The 17,135-nt window shown below is 32.5% G+C and overlaps 2 protein-coding genes across 2 annotated transcripts; both read right to left on the reverse strand.

Annotated features, from left to right (window-relative positions):
- Positions 1-308: 308 nt before the first annotated feature.
- On the reverse strand, positions 309-1,681 carry LOC133311893 (phospholipase A2-alpha-like). Its single transcript, XM_061513023.1, has 4 exons — positions 1,553-1,681; positions 1,420-1,462; positions 1,190-1,315; positions 309-484 (listed from the first exon to the last, which is right to left on the reverse strand). Exons 1-4 carry the CDS (start codon positions 1,679-1,681, stop codon positions 309-311), a joined length of 474 nt encoding a protein of 157 aa, XP_061369007.1.
- A 9,642-nt stretch (positions 1,682-11,323) lies between these two features.
- On the reverse strand, positions 11,324-16,611 carry LOC133311784 (cation transporter HKT1;3-like). The gene is made up of 3 exons (XM_061512888.1): positions 15,401-16,611; positions 12,816-13,043; positions 11,324-11,530 (listed from the first exon to the last, which is right to left on the reverse strand). The coding sequence occupies exons 1-3, from the start codon at positions 16,609-16,611 to the stop codon at positions 11,332-11,334; spliced, it is 1,638 nt and encodes a 545-aa protein (XP_061368872.1). The 3' UTR covers positions 11,324-11,331.
- Positions 16,612-17,135: the final 524 nt, after the last annotated feature.

The following is a 17,135-nucleotide window of genomic DNA, read 5'->3' on the forward strand; positions in this document are numbered from 1 at the left end:
AGAGAGAGAGAGAGAGAATTAATGAATAAAAGCCTAGGATTTAACATCTCTTGCTACTTAACTTGAGTCAATGCACTGTTGCTACCAGCATATTCTTTTCAACACTTTTTTTTTTTTTTTTTTTTAAAAAAGAAATTTATTAGGCCATATCCTATACTTGTTTTAAAAATTCTTTTTCTTTTTTAAAAAAAACATTATTAAGTGTAGGACATGAATAATTTGGTAAGTGAATATCCAAAAACAATATGAAGAAAATCAGAAAAAAATCTCTCATTTCTTGAGAGTTGAGATGCAGGCAACATTACTCTCTAGGGTTTGTGGAGAACTCTTCCGGCCAGCAAAGCTGCTTCCATGACTACATTGATAACTTCAATAACATCATCCACTTGGCACATGTTACCCTTGAATGTAGGGCCCCTCGTGTTCTTAAATTCGTTCATGCAGTTTATTAATGTTTGGCTGCACTCTTGGCTTAGGTAGTCATCTGCATAACACCACCATTAATCAGTACTTCCCATGATTTTCAAAGCAGAGTGAGGGAGAAAAGATACAATAAGGGTCATAATCAAGCCAAGTACTTACCAAGTTCAGAATCAATTATCCAAAACTGAATTATTTAGATGAAGGGTCAAGATTAGTTTCTATACATGTCCCTAAACTTCATACATATGCAGGAAATTGGAGGTGTAAATGGGTTAGATCGATATGGAATTACTGTCTAGCCTATATTAGGTCAGATTTGACCTACTACAAATAGTCAAAAATAACACGCCTAGACTTTTAAAAAAACCTATTTAGAAAACAGGTTATAGACTTTTTTATACATGTCGGGCCCATAAGACTACAGACCGGCTTATATTATATTTATTTTAATAATTTTGAATAATAAAGTAATATTTATTTAGTTATTTTTTTATTATTTAATGTTGAATAGGCTTAAACAGGTTAATAGTCTTAAGGAAAGACTTTTATTTTTTTAAATATAAGTCAGCCCAAACATGTAATTTGGGCCTACACAGGTTAACAGGCTAGGTCAAGCCTAAGATTTTTTACACAGACTTAACAAAGTGTAGCCTAACCTAGTTCATTTATACCCCTGTCAGGACACATTAATATGCTGATCAAGACTTTAAATCTGGAATACAATAATATAAGATGTTTTAATTAAAAAGATATTAATAGAACTCACTGTTTTTGTCTCCTACACATTTATCATGCTTCATACAACAAGCATCAAGGCCATCACAAGGTCTTTCTCCAGGGCATCCACTATACAGAAGCCCACAGTACTTGCCATATCTCAATAATGGAGGCACTGTCATTGCAAAATTAGATAGTACATTTGTTTATAATAGCCACCATGGCATGGTTAACAAATTAAACCTTAATCTAATCAAGTAAATGGAATTAGACATGTACCTGCGCAGAAACTTGACTCACATTGTCTGCTACACTCTTTGCTCTGCAGATGAATGAATATATATAAGAAGAAAAACAAGAGAATTAAGAAAGTGCTAATTTTATATGTTAATTAAACTTAGTTAATGCGTACCACAGAGACAGCAACTCCGGTGGTTTCAGCTCCAATGTTGAGAGCATAGAGGGGAATGGCTAAGAAGTTAAGGACAAAGGTACAATAAAAGAGCACAAGAGCATATTTGAGTGACTGGGTTGGAACCATTTTTTGTGGAAAACCAACAAAAAGAATAAAATAAAGAGATTAATTGAAGTATGTGAAGCTTAGTTTTGCTTAAAGGCTCAGATTTATAGGATGAAAGGGGTAGAAAGACAGCGAGTGAGACGTGTTAGATTTCACAACAAATTCTCAAAGACTTGGCAGACACATCTCAGAAACAAAGAGTGGAGGGTAGGTGGTTTGTTTTGTAGTCGCTCGTGACTGTATTATTGCAATTACTTTAAAATTAGTCTTTTGTAACATTTTTTATGCCTTGTTCCCGTTGTCATTGCGAGCATTACAAATTTTAATCATTGTTATTGTATACTGTCATTAAACAAGTTTAATTTTACACCCAATACATAGAAAATTACTATATGTAAATATATATATATATATAGGGAGCGTTATATTTATAAACTTTTTGTTTACAAACTACACTATGTTCTCCTGTGAGTACATAGTATAATTTGCAAAAATTTGTAAACGAATCCTTTCCCATATATATATATATATATATATATATATATATATATATATATATATATACTTTTTTTTAGTTATTTGCCATTATATTATTAAATATTATTTAAAAATATAAAAATATTTTACGTTACCTTAATGCATCAAATTTATAAAACTATTAAGAAAGGAAACAAACCCTTCTCTGGGGGAGGTTAGGTTCATTCTCTATCTCAACTAGTGAACCACTTGGTTGGTACCTGCTCCAAGTGGCCATTGGTTGTAATGAAAATGTATATTAAGTATCCTAAGTAGATAGGGTAAATTATTCTATCCGATTATATATAGAATTTCTGATATAAGTACAAACTGCTCAAACGAAGGATTGATATAATTCATATTAGAAATCGAGTTTTATATTAATAAACATCGCTTACATATATTTTTAAAATAAGTAAAATACAAAAATTAAAAATTAAAAGAGAAAAATCATATTGTAAATACTTAAAATCATAATAAATTAAATTTGAGTTTTATAATACTAAGTATAAGTGCAAAAATAGCTATAGATTAAGAGAAAGAAAAGCAAGGGAAAACAAATCCCACGTGGATTGGATGAGTCAGCAGTGGAAGGAGGAATTAGTGAGAGTGGTCATGTGGATGGCAATAACAAAAAATAACAGCAAATAACTAGAGGTGTACATGGAGCGGTTCGGTTCGGTTCGATTATTGTCATAAACCAAACCAAATCAGTTTTAAACGGTTTGGATTTTAAACCGAACCATTTTTTAAAAAAAAAAAAAACGGTTTTTAATTTGTCCAAATCGGTTTTAAAACGGGTTTGTGGTTTATAACCGGTTTTAATTCAAAACCGGTTATGAATTATAAACCGGTTATCAAGTTCAAAACCGGTTTTTTAACAAATTCAAAATTGATTTTTGATGGATTGTGCTATTTTTATAAGTAGTCGTTTGTTTCTCCCGGTTATAGGTAGTTGACCAACAATTTCTTGTAAGAATCTTCATTGTTTTGGAACTCTTAAGACGAAATGATTCTTATAGAAATTGTTCACGTTGTTTTTACGAAAAACATTTCTATCAAAATTTTCGGCAAAATTTTTTGACGAAAAATATTTTCATCAAAATTTGTGACTAAAAACATATCTGTAAAAAAATTTGATGGAAAAATTTTTTTGTCGAATTTTTTTAGGGAACATAAATTTTGTCAAAATATTTCACAAAATAACATTCATCGAAATTTTTGACGAAAGAATATTTCTATCAAAAATTTTCACGAAACACATTTCCTTCGAAAACTTTTGACGGAAAAAAATTTCATCAAAATTCTTTACGGAATTCAAATTCCGTCAAAATTTTTTGACGGAAACATTTTCGTTAAACTTTTTGACATAAAAATTTCCGTCGAAATTTTTAACGAAACACATTTTCATCGAAAATTTTCGACGAAAAATATTTCCGTCGAGTTTTTTGATAAAAAAACATTTCCATCAAATTTTCAATGGAACACATTTCTAAGAAAAATTTTCGTATAAATTTTATGACGAACAATATTTCGATAAATTTTTTTGACAAAACTATTGTTCGTCAAAATTTAAGGGAAATGATTGGAGGGAATTTAGATTCTGCAAAGAACTTTGACAAAAAATTTTTTATAGAAATATTTTCCATAAACAAAATTTTGAAATATTTTTCGTCAAAATTTTTTACGTAAATATTTTTGGTCAAAATTTTCGCTGTAAATGTGTTTTGTTGAAAATTTTGTTGGAAATATTTTCGTCGAAAATTTGGAAGGAAATATTTTCCGTAAAAAAACTTGACGTAATTATTTTTTGTCAATTTTTTTTTTGTGAAAATGAGTTTCGTCAAAAATTTTTACAGAATTATTTTTCGTTGAAAAGTTTGACAGAATTGTTTTTTGCAAAAGTTTCGACGGAATTTAAATTCTATCAAAAATTTTGACTGAAATATTTTGACCCTCAAAAATTTATTACAGTGATTATGACAAAATCTTGTTTCGTCTCTATTTTCGACGAAATTTTTTTCGTCTCTATTTTCTACGTAATATGATTTTTGTCAAAAATTTTGACGAAATATTTTTCTTCGATAAATTTTGTTAGTATTTGAGACTTTTCTAATAATGTCACATTTAAAAATGATTCATATTTATGTAATTTTTATATTTTAATGTTAAGGATAAAAGATAATATTTATTTGTTCTTTAATTGTAAAATAGTTTGGTTATGGATAATCATAGATATCCAATTATTTTTATGGTTTGGTAAATAACTAGTTTATAAAATAAATTGCAGTTTTATATGAAACCGGTTTTTAAAAATAACCGATTTTTAAAGTGTGGTGCAGTTTGGTTACGGATCTGTTTGATTCTTTTGAACATTTTGAACACCTTACAAATAACAACAACAGGGGAAGGGTCACGCGTACAGCAAAAGGTTGTTACCAAGTCTGTTACAAATAGGTGGTGAGTTTGGAGGAGCATCACCCTTGACAATTGGGAACTTGAGACTTTTGGGAGAGAACCAGAGCCTCTATAAGTGTTCTGGATAGTAGTAATCTGTAGTAGCTATCTCAAGCTTCTAATTGCCACATTGTTATTTTCTTTTCCATACTTATAATTTTCCCTTTTATGCTTGTAATTGTCATTAAAAGTACTGTTGGAAACTATGAGATTGGACCTGAGTTTCGATTCAATACTATTAATACGAATTTATTTCAGTAATTTCAATTTTCTTTTATCTCTGATACCTATCATTTGGTATCAGAGCTCTTCGAATTCCAGGGAGAGCTTGCATGGTTGTGTGACAAGAAGTATGGAGACTAGGTTCGATGAACTATCAGAGAGGGTACGTCGTAACGAAGAAAGTCATATGGAGATTTTGAGGAGATTGGATGCTTTGCTGAATCAACCAAACAAAGGTTTAGCGGGGCCAAATCACCAAGAAGGAGATCGATCAACTCGAACGAACGACAAAAATGGAGAGGATAATGCAAATGCGCATGGAAGAAAACTAGAGTTACCAGTTTTTTTTTTGGTGAAGACGTATTCGGCTGGTTGAATAAGGTGGAGCATTATTTTCGAGTAAATAGATTAATAGATGAAGAAAAGCTGTCAACGGTGTTGTTGGTGATGAAAGGGGAAGCGTTGAATTGGTTCCAATAGTGGAAAATCAACTAAGCTAATGCCACCTAGGCGAGTTTTAAGATAGATGTCTTGAGTAGATTTCAACTGAAATTGGATGATAATCCTTATCGTTCTCTATTCACATTGAAGCAGACGGGGGAGAATGGCGGATTACCGAGTGGCTTTTGAGCAAGTAGTAAGTCATTTAAAATTTGAAGATGGAGAGGTGCTTAGGGGAGCATGACTCAATGGGTTAACTAATAGCATTAGGGAAGAATTGCTCATGCATCCCATGAACAAGCTTTCTGAGATGATGAAGATAGAATGCAGGAATCAGGCGTGGGTTACTGAAGGAGTTGGACGGATGGGCTTGGGGCAAGGTGTTGGTTCGTCCAAATGGGCCCAGGCTGCAAAGGGTGGAGCTAGTTATGTCTCGACCTGGATATCTAATGCAGATCAGTCTAACTTAAATGGCCCAAAATCTAATATGCCAGAAACTTCCTCCGTTTCAGCGACGACCAAATCGAACCTTAATACTCAGAACTCTTTGATCAGAAGTTCTCGTCCAATGGAAGGTCAATCTAACAGCGATGGTTGGAGCGCTGGCCGACATTTATCCCAAGCGAAGTTGCAGGAGCGTTCGCATTGGGGCTCTGCTTCAAATGTGAAGATCGTTGGAACACTATGTAAGGTGTGTTAGTTCCAAGTGCTCATCGTAGACGAAGAGGGAGAGGAGGAAGATGATATAGTGGTAGGAGACGAAACCAAGACAACAGTGGGTCAGCAAGAAGGTGAGGAAGCTCTTCAAATTTCCATGCATAGGCTCTTGGGGTTGTCCTCCAATCAGACCATGAAGCTTTGGGGTTTGGTCGAGAGTGAACCGATAGTGACCTTGATTGATTGTGGAGTATCCCACAACTTTATTAGCAAGAGTGTAGCGGACAAATTGGGGTTGAAGGTTGATACTACTCCATGGTTTTGGGTGGAGGTTGGCGATAGACATAGAATGACGTGTCAAGGAGTGTGCATGGGAATACTCGTTGAGTTACAAGGACAAAAAATCTGTAAAGATTTATATTTATTTGATTTAGGAGGGGCTGATATGGTTTTGGGGTTGGAATGGCTGACTGGATTGGGTGAAAACAAGGCTAATTTCAAAGAGATGGCTTTGAGGTTCGAAAAGAAGGGTAAAGAGGTGTTGCTTCGTGGAGACCCATCCTTATCAAGAGTTGTGGCTTCAATGAAGTCCATTATGAAGGCAATACATGATGGGGGAATATGATTTCTTGTAGAACATTATCTAATGGGCAGGCATTTTGTGGCAAAAATTGACCAGAAGAGTATGAAATTCCTTACTGATCAAAGGGTATTGGGGGAAGAACAATAGAAGTGGGCCTCAAAATTGCTTGGATTTGACTTTGAGATACATTATTAGCCTGGAAAGGAAAATAAGGTAGTTATTGCACTTTCAAGATAGTTGCAGTTTTCTACTATTTCACAAGTGGAATTGGAAAATTTCACGAATTTGGAGGAGGAGATAAATGCTGATCCACTGTTGTGTTCTATAATCCCAGACCTTTTACTTGATCCTAAGTCACATAAAGGTTTTGAGTTATATGGTGGGAGATTACTGTTTAATGGTAGGTTGGTGATTCCAAAACAGTCCAAGATGATTCCCTTGACACTAAAGGAATTCCATGACTCACAGGTGGGAGGACATTCATGGGGCGTTCAGAACTTAAAAAGAATTGCTAGAGTAGTATATTGGGAAGGAATGATGAAGAAAATTAAGGAATATATTGCAGCTTGTCATGTCTGCTAGCAATATAAAATTTAGAATCTATCATATGCAGGATTACTACAGTCCTTGCCCATTCCTACCCAGGTTTAGGCTGTTGTGTCCATGGATTTCATTGGTGGCCTACTCAAAGCATTTAGGGTGGATACTGTCTTTGTAGTGGTCGATAAAATGACTAAATATGCCCATTTTATAGTTGTTTGTTATCGATATTCAGCTAAAGACAATGCTGGAGTTTTTATTCGAGAAATAATAAGATTACATAGTTGTCCTAAAACCATAGTGTCTGATTGTGGTAAGATCTTTCTCAACACTTTTTGGTTTGAGTTGTTCAAGATGGTTGATTCTACTATACATTACACCACTGCCTATCATCTACAGTCAAATGGGCAAATAGAAGTGGTTAATCGTTGCTTGAAATCATACTTGAGGTATTTTTGCAGCCCGAAACCAAAACAATGGCCCAAATGGCTGCATTGGACTGAGTTTTGGTTTAACACCACTTACGAAAAAAGTCCACTACAATGACACCATTCAAAGCCTTATATGGTTATGAGCCACCAAGTCTGTTTCGGGAAAGCCATCAGCATTGTGTGGTTGAGGAGGTTTTAGTAATGCTACAAGAGAGGGATGTTGTTCTTGATGAATTACACCATCACTTGTGCAGGCCCAAAATTGAATGCGGATTCAAGCCAACAAACAGAGGAGAGAAGTAGTCTTTGAAGTGGGAGACATGGTGTATTTAAAAATCCAACCATACCGTTTAAAGCCCTTGGCATGAAAAATTAATGAGAAGTTGAGTCCACGATTTTATAGCCCTTATAAAATTTTAACTCGAGTTGCTGAGGTGGCCTATAAGCTAGAGCTTCCTCCTGATTGGAGGGTACATCCAGTGTTCCATGTTTCACTATTGAAGAAGGCCATTACACCTGCAACAGTGGTTCAACCACTGCTCTCTATTTTATCTGCTGAATGGGAGCTGTAAACTGCACCTAAGTTGGTGAGGTGACCTATAAGCTAGAGCTTCCTCCTGATTGCAGGGTACATCCAGTGTTCCATGTTTCACTATTGAAGAAGGCCATTACACTTGCAACAGTGGTTCAACCACTTCTCTCTATTTTATCTGCTGAATGGGAGCTGTAAACTGAACCTAAGGAGGTTTTGCAAAGGAGATATAGCTCTCAGGGGAATTTGGAGGTGCTGATTAAGTGGAAACACTTACCATCTTTTGAAAATACATGCGAATATTTTTTTATTGCTTAATAATCAATTTTCCATGTTCCACCTTGAGGACAAGGTGGTTAAAATAGGAGGGAGTATTGATACAATCACCAGGGACAGATTTGGGAATGTTTACAAGAGAAAGAAAAGTAGGGAATACAAGTCCCACGTGGACTGGATGAGTCAGCAGTGGAAGGAGGAATTAGTAAGAGTGGTCATATGGATGACAATAACAATAAATAATAGCAAACAACAATAGCAGAGGGAGTGGTCACGCGCACAACAAAAAGTTGTTACCAAGTCTGTTACAAATAAGTGGTGAGGTGTGAAGGAGCATCACCTTGGACAATTGGGAACTTGGGACTTTTGGGAAAGAACTAGAGCCTCTCTATGTGTTCTGGATAGTAGTAATATTTTGTAGCTATCTCAAGCTTCTAATTGCCACACTAGTATTTTTTTTTTCCATACTTGTAATTTTCCTTTTTATACTTGTAATTGTCATTAAAAGTACTGTTGGAAACTATCAGGTTGGACCTGACTTTCGGTTCAATATTATCAATACGAATTTATTTTCAGTAATTCCAATTTCTTTTATCTCTGATACCTATTTGATTATTAGGCTTAAGATCTAATAGACTTAGAAGATATATACACCTTAAAGAGCAGTTTTTACGAACTGAAGTTTTAATTGTAATGAAAATTTAACATCTAGATATGCAAATGAATCGCCTGAATTTATTTAACCACTCCAAATTATTCCTCGACTTTAAATCCAGTTGACACCAGCTGACATTGTAGTCCTTCTTTTTGTACCAACTAACGATTTGTATGGATGAGCTCATGAGCCTATCTCTGTTAGTGGATGAATTGCTTACCCACGAGGCCATTACCAATGTGGTTCTCTCAAACCAATGGACATAATAGGGTTGGCCCAGCTTGACAATTCGAGTTTTAATAGATATTGTAGAGTTCTAGAGACTTCGTGCCATAGATATTCTGAGACATTCTTCGTTCCTATGTATACTCACTACTATTTAATTTATATATGACTAATAAGAATTTAGTTAGTTATAATTAAATTTTAAAAAGTTACTATTGGATAAATATTAAATTTATTAGTTACTATTGATTACTAGTACAAAATAGGATTTGAGAATCCCAAATAATTAATAATAAGAAAATTGTGTTAGGCTTTGTTTGGGAGTTTTAAAAGGAAGGGAAGGAAGGAGATCCAAAGGGGAAGGATGGGAAGGAAGCGAATGAAATTGAAGAGTATTCCCTTTCCTTGTTTGGGAGACAAAAAAATGGTAAAAAAGAAAAATTGAGGGTTAATGAGATATTTTTACCATTTTATCCTTTTTTAAAATTAATATAATTATTATATTATGCAAATTAAATTAAATTAAATTTAAAATTTCTAACAAAATTATTTATGTACTTGTCACAACACCAAAAAAGATCATATTTCCGATGAAATTTTTACGTTGCAAACGATGAAATTTTCGTCACAAAGTTATTTTTTTCGTCGGAATAGTTTTTGTCGAAAAACGACAGAATTTTTCAACCGATGAGAATTTTTACAAAAATAAATTTTCTATCAAAATTTTCGACGAAATTTAGTTTCCATCAAAAGTTTTGACGAAAATGATTTCCTCCATCAAATGTTTTAAACGAAAAAAGAATTCCGTCAAAAATTTTGACGGAACATTTTATGTTCAAAATTTCGATTAAAATGTGTTCTGACAAAAATTTTGACAAAAATTGTTTTGTTAAAAATTTTGACGAAAATGTTTCATTCGAAACTTTCGACGAAATTTAGATTCTGTAAAAAAAATTTGTCAGAAAATTTTTTCCATCAAAATTTTGTGTCAAAATATTTTACAGAAATATTTTCTGTTCAAAATTTTTGGCAGAAATGTGTTCCGTTGAAAATTTTGCTGCCAATGTTTTTTATCAAAAACTTGATGGAAATATCTTTCGTCGAAATTTTTTGATGGAAATGGGTTTCGTTAAAAATTTCGACGGAATTTAAATTCTATCAATAATTTTGACTGATTTTCTTTTTCGTACTAGATTTATGTTAGTGGTTATGACAAAATCTGGTTCCATCTCTAATTTCGTCTTTAGTTTTGACGGAAATTTTTTGACGTATATGATTATCATAAAAAATTCACTATTTTTGACGAAATATTTTTCGTTAATAAATTCTATCGGTATTTGAGACTTTTCTAATAATATCGCATTTAAAAATGATTTACAATTATGTAGTTTTAACATTTTAATGCTAAGGGTAGATAAGTAATTTTTAATATTTGCCCCCTCAAACCCTCCAAATTGGGGGAACTTTAATTTTAAGAAGAAGGAAGATTTAGTAAAAATCTCCAATTTCTTCCCCCCTTTTTTTTTAACTCACAAACATGATAAAGACTTATTAAAATCCTCTCTTTCTTTTCCTTTCCCTCTTAAAATCAACTCTCAAACAAAGCCTTAAGGAATAAGATCATAACCTTAACCATCTAGAGAAACCAAGTCTTCTAAAATTGATCTTTCCATCTATTTGATTCGTATGGGATTGTAATTATATGAGCCTTTAGGATAATCACACGTCACCAAAAAAGAAAAAGAAAAAGTGAGAAAGCCAATTTTTTTTCCAAAGTTCAATGGTTAGTGCATCTAACACGTCCTATTTTTTTTTCCTATAATATCATCCTAGATTCCGAGGCAAGAGGATAATCCGAGAGAAAACGGAGGAAGGGCCATGGTTAGAAAGATTTTGTATATGAATTAAGTTTTTTTTTTTTGTATATGAATTAAGTTTAAACTAGAAAATTATCAAGTTGACATTATAATCATATATACGTTATATTTGTACACTCTCCACACTCTCTCTCAACAACCCCTTGCACACTTATATACTGTACAATTACATTGTATCCATGGGTGATATGAAACCGAAAGATCACACTTAAAAAAAGAAGAAGATGAAATTAAAATGGTTGTTAGGTAAAGTATTGAATTAGAGGAGCTTCCATGCCTTGCCTCCATCCATATTAAATTTCTTGAGCCTTCCAAAGAACATGACGATTATGAGAATGATCTTTCCCTCATCGCTCCAATTTCCAGAAAATCCAATCCACTTATCTTGGCAGTTTGGCTCTCTATGCAACTGTCTGTCACAACTGTATCCTGTAGTAAATCCTACGTTTCCATACGCGCTGTTTACATCAAATACGCATATGTTAACCATACAAATAAACAAAATGAATTCATGTTCAAAAGAATTATTATCAAGAGAATATATATATTTTACAAAAGTAAAATTCATTTTGAAATACGATTGTTAAATTTTTTAAAATTTATTAGGTCAATTGCTCAAAACAAAAATATATTGGTTCAATCTTACTAAACTCAATTTTAATTTTATTTTATTTTAATGGCATAGGTTTTTTTTCCTAAAAAAAATCATTAAGTTCCATATCAGGAGATCGAATTTGGCGCTCCCGCGCACAAGATATAAGGTGGGGCGGAGGTGAAAGAAAAAAATCAATGTGTCACTCCCTTAATAGGAGGACCACCATGTGGCCAGGAGCATGTTAAAATTTTTTCCATATCAGAAGTAGCATGTAATAATAATCAATTCTAAAACTTTATTTAAATATTATTCATAGAAAAATTGCTGTATACTGTTCGAATTAAATAATATATATTTTCTTAAAAAAAAATCTGATACTGTAAAATCAAATAAATTTATATTTTTTTTTAAAACAAAAAAATTCAACAAGCATGCAATTAGCTGTTCAACCTTTTTTTTTTCTTTCAATATTTGCCATTTTTTTATAAATGGACCGTATGGGCACCGTTAATTGTTATGAAGCAGCTCTGAAATTATTATGGTGTCATGGATGGACCATTTTGTTTGATGTCCATGTGAATGGGGACCACAAGCCCATTGACAAAAACCAACACCTGTTTGTATTTTTGTCAAGGTGGTGTGTTTCATAATAACCAAGTGAATTTTTATTTATTTATATATATATTTTTTTTGTCATGCAACAAGTAACATGACATTCTCAATAAAATACAATTAAGTTATTGAGCTTTGTCGTTTATTTTTAAGATTAAATTTGATTCACTTTATTTTCCGTGTAAAACTTTTTATACTATCATGCATATGTATAAATGTCTTATTAAAAGAATAATATTTTCAAATAATTATTTTAATAGTCATGATTTTAATGATAATACATAATTTAATTAAGGTGTAAAAAAAAACATAAATCGTATTAAAAAAAATTTAAATCAAAATCAAACTAGTTAGTTAATAAATTCTCTCAAAAATGAAATATGGAAACTAGTTATAGTATTAGTAAGTGAATGAACCAGGAACTGAAACTTTTCAATTAACATAAGTTTAAGGGTTTAGGTTAATTTAAAAAAGTTACGCAATTTATAATTTTGAATAAAAACGAATTATGTCTATGGAATTAATAGAATTCTTACCTGATAACTTCAATAACAATATTCAAGACGTTGAAATTGAGAGGATCCTCCTTCAATTTTTTCCTCTCAGTAATGCACACGAGTATGATGAATATGACTAAATAGGAGAGTTGCGAGAATATCAAATTCTCCAAAACTTTTCCTCTTCTTTTTTTCATCCTATCACAACTTTCTGAGTCCTGCTCATCCTCTTTCATTGGAAGGAAAGAAGTGTAAGGAGGAAGGTACCTGTTCATGTGAGCACACGTATATACATATCAGTGGTTATTTAGTTAATTACCCTACAACAAGACAATATTAGATAGAGGTTTGCATTTATCATTTAACATGACACAACAAAGTTTCCTACACACACAACATTTTGTGGGACTCACACTTTTTGAAGCAAAAAAAAAAAAAAAAAAATTACGGCACGCAAAACGAATCTCTATAACATTACACAATCACTTTTCCTACAACATAACTCTTATAACACCCTATTATATATGAGTTCCATTTTTATTATGTTGCTGGAAAAAGTTTATCTGTAGCAACTCATTATAACTATGTATTATGAGTAATATATAGTTATAATAGTAAAATTATTTTTTCTTTCTCTATTACATTAGCCAATAATGTATGAAGAGAGAGAAAAAAAATTTAATATTATAAATATATACTACCTACAATACGTAGTTATAATGGATTGGTGCAGATAACTTTTCCTTAATTTTTTTTTACAAACAATGATTTTCCATTATATATATATATATATATATATATATATATATATATTGGTAAATAAAATTGTAAATACACATTATTTTATTCAACAACAATAGAAAGAAGGAAAATTAGCGCGTCAAAGAAATACAAATTGTTTGGTTACTTAAAAGGATTAACAAATACTTTCATACCGCGTGGCTTTGTCAAATAACATTTGAGACATTTTCTAGGTAATTCTATTATTATTTGACCCGTCTTTTACCTCACATTTTTTTCGCCGATTGACTTGTCGTTGATACTTGACGGGTATAAAGTTTATGTTTGAAACCTAGTATTTATTTCATCTTAAATTCACTCTGGAATAATTGCAGTATTAAAATAACAATGATTGGATTATAATATATATGGGGATGCAAAATAATTCAATTTTTTTTTATTAGGAGAAGTCAAATTATGGAATCTGCATTATTAGGAGAAGTCATTTCCATTTCCATTTTTTTATTAGGAGAAGTCAAATTATGGGAATATAATTGAAAAATGGAAATGATTAGCTAGGACGGTGACAATATATCATGGGATGTTTAGGAAGAAGAGTTCAAACTACTTAAGTAGGGAATATTTTTTGATGCTCCATGTCCATGTGATCGTTTCATTCAAGAGGTGATAAAAAGTTTTTTTTTTTTTTTTTCTCTCTTCTTTTCTTATTAATTATATAATTTTGATTGATCTGGAGCAGTGAAATTCATCTCTTAACCTAGGAGGGGAAAGTGTATTATTTTAATGTAATCATTGCGTAATAATGCAGATTTCAGATTTCAAATTTAGGGGGGGGGGGGGGGGTTCGTGTAAATTCAAGTTAGTATTTTGTCACGGTTTGTGTGGTAGGTGGATATAGATCTACTGCAAACTGGGGCAGCCTATATCTGCTGGCTGCTTTCGTAATGTATTTAAGACGAGAGAGCAACATGCAATGGACCTGCGTTTCTGTCGTGAGTGTGTGTGTGTGGGGTTTTTTTTTTCCTTTCTTTTCTGTTTTTTTATTTTTATTAATTCGGAATTTTTTCTTCGTTTTGAGCTTTACAAGGTACTCGAGGGTTAAGAAAAAAGATTCTTTTTTTTTGTTTTGTTTTGTTTAATTTCTGCATGACTGCATCCCTTTACTTCAAATTAACCACATAATTCGGAATCCCAAAGGGACATTTTAATGAAAATAAATTAATTAATCCTACAAAAAAAATCAACTTGGTTTTTTATGCTCATATCCCTTAGGGTCTGTTTGGAGCACCTCATAAAGAAGATAAAATAGGATAACTTATCATATCTTACTTTTATCTCTTGTTTGGTGGATTAACAAGATATGATTAGTTTATCTTATTGTCTCATTTTATCCTATCCAATACATGATTTCTTATCCTATGGGAAGAGCTAAGTTAGGATTCAACACGATAGAATACCAATATTGAATACCCAATATATTCCCACGCTACCCAATATATTTATATTTATTGCGTTATATTTTACTTTTTTCTTTCTCCTTTCTCCTTCTACATAATTTTATCAGATTGCTAATCAGGTGCTCATAAAAAAATATAGGACATGATATAGGTTTATCAGCCTCATATCATATTCTACCCTTATCAGCCTCATATCATATCTTACCCTTATCCTATCATGTCCAACCAAACGAGCCCTAAAATTTGTCATAGAAAAGAGTTTATTAAATCTTGATTTTTTTGAATTTAAAATGTTAAATAAAAGTAGAATGTGTTGTCTTATTTAATTTTTCCTCTAAAGTTACGTTTCAAAATGATATATATTATTTGTGGAGAGAGAGAGAGAGAGAGAGAGAGAGAGAGAGAGAGAGAGAGAGAGAGACTAACATCATGACCACAAATAAGACCAAGATGGCCTGCGATAGAGTTGACAGGTCCACAATGGTTTCTCCCGTGTGTCTGGAATTCACACTTTGAAACAATACGCCAATGAATTTCTGATATGCATTCAACCCCATCAAAGCTTCTGAATTCCAATCCATTGAACGAAACATTATAACTTGAACCAAAATAAACCCAAAAACAGTAGCTACCAGAAGAACAGAGTGTTTTCGTGGAAGCAAGTGTTTGTACCCAACCTCTTGTGTTTTCTTCAAAATGTACTTAGACTCTTTCTTCTTGTAAAATTTCCCTAAAAACCATATTGAAAACCTCAAGCAAGGAGGGAACAATGTGTTCCCAAGAAGGACTTGAGGAATAAGCATAAGAAGTAGACCTGAATTCTTCCTAAAAACAACCATGTTTTCGTTTGTTGGAACAAATCCACAGCTTGAAAAAGTTGAAACTACAGTGAAAACAGAGAATGTCAACATTTTCAACCCCTTGTTCTTTAACACCTCTTTAGCACTTGAGATAACGGACACGTAAAGAGACACCGCTAAGACCCCAATAACGTGGACAACTAGAAGGTAAACTAGAACTACATAACCCAAATATTTCATAGATAAATACCTCAAGTTTTCACTTGTGGTACCCAAAGACTCGTGAGATTCATTGTGAACCTCATTGGGTTTAGGTAGTGAACTCACTTGGTTAAAATTTGTGACCACCCCCAACTCAATTTGATCAACAATTATGGGATTTGTAGAACTTAGATTGCTATGAGAAGAAGCGATTTTATCTAGTTCGGTTTTGAACCTGGACCTAATGAAATGGAGTCCTACCATGGAGGTAAAGACTTCACCTCCTATGAACATCAAGATGGTCATAATGATTAACTGGGGGTTTGAAAAAACCTCCATTTCAACCGTTGCCATGCTTGAAACTGTTGTGGCTGAGACAGAGGTGAAGAACAAATCCAAGTTTTTAGGAGTAAAAGAGGGTGTTCTAGGCTTTAGAGCTTTGAGAACACCAAAGCCCAAAAATGAAAGAGATACAAAATAGACAATTTGAACCAAAAGAGGGTTTGCCCTCCGAAGGACGAAGCGACAAAAATATGTTAATAAGAAAAAACCTGATTTGCTATGACAAACAACTTTTTGACATGAAGCGCTACAAAGATGTTGCAGCTTTTTGCCAATACACAAAAACATATTCATCTTTTAATTTGTGTCTCTTAGAGAGGTACATATTAGCGGCAATGAAATGAGGGTATTTAAAGAAAAATATTTCCCACTCCAACTTCCCCCCCGTATGCTATCGTTTCTTTATTTCATATATTTTTAATGTGTGATAGAATATTATGTCCTTTCTTTTTGTATATTTACTTCTCTTGTAAAAGTTAGATCACAATCTCTTTCTCTCTTTCACGACATTCGTTATTGGTTGAGATTTTAATCTAATAGTTGTGAAGAAAAATAATTACAATAGATATAAAAATATATAGGCATAATATCTTCCTTTTATTATTGTAATATTTGTTTAATTGCCTGCCTTTTTCTTACAGCAGCCGTTTGATCCAGAGAGGGGATAACATGTGTATTTTGAGCTTAATCATTTGAGGTAAAATTCATAACTCAAGTTTGACTCGTCCTGTTATAACAATAATGCTATTTCTATAATATCTTTTATTACACTATTTTATTCTTAGATTATCAAATGAAGAACTCATGATTTCAATGCA

This window comes from Gastrolobium bilobum, unplaced genomic scaffold, assembly GCF_033153095.1.
Source record: "Gastrolobium bilobum isolate Gb01-03AN ecotype WA unplaced genomic scaffold, APGP_CSIRO_Gbil_v1 utg49698, whole genome shotgun sequence".
Lineage (NCBI taxonomy): Eukaryota > Viridiplantae > Streptophyta > Magnoliopsida > Fabales > Fabaceae > Gastrolobium > Gastrolobium bilobum.

What these genes read in the sequence shown, in the direction of transcription:
- LOC133311893 (XM_061513023.1), bottom strand. Translation starts at nt 1,681, where the DNA reads ATGGTTCCAACCCAGTCACTCAAATATGCTCTTGTGCTCTTTTATTGT. An exon ending in CCGGAGTTGCTGTCTCTGTG is followed by an intron (nt 1,463 to 1,552) that starts GTACGCATTAAC and finishes ATTCATCTGCAG; the next exon opens with AGCAAAGAGTGTAGCAGACA. An exon ending in TGAGTCAAGTTTCTGCGCAG is followed by an intron (nt 1,316 to 1,419) that starts GTACATGTCTAA and finishes TTGCAATGACAG; the next exon opens with TGCCTCCATTATTGAGATAT.
- LOC133311784 (XM_061512888.1), bottom strand. Translation starts at nt 16,611, where the DNA reads ATGAATATGTTTTTGTGTATTGGCAAAAAGCTGCAACATCTTTGTAGC. An exon ending in GTCTTATTTGTGGTCATGAT is followed by an intron (nt 13,044 to 15,400) that starts GTTAGTCTCTCT and finishes TCACATGAACAG; the next exon opens with GTACCTTCCTCCTTACACTT. An exon ending in ATTGTTATTGAAGTTATCAG is followed by an intron (nt 11,531 to 12,815) that starts GTAAGAATTCTA and finishes TGATGTAAACAG; the next exon opens with CGCGTATGGAAACGTAGGAT.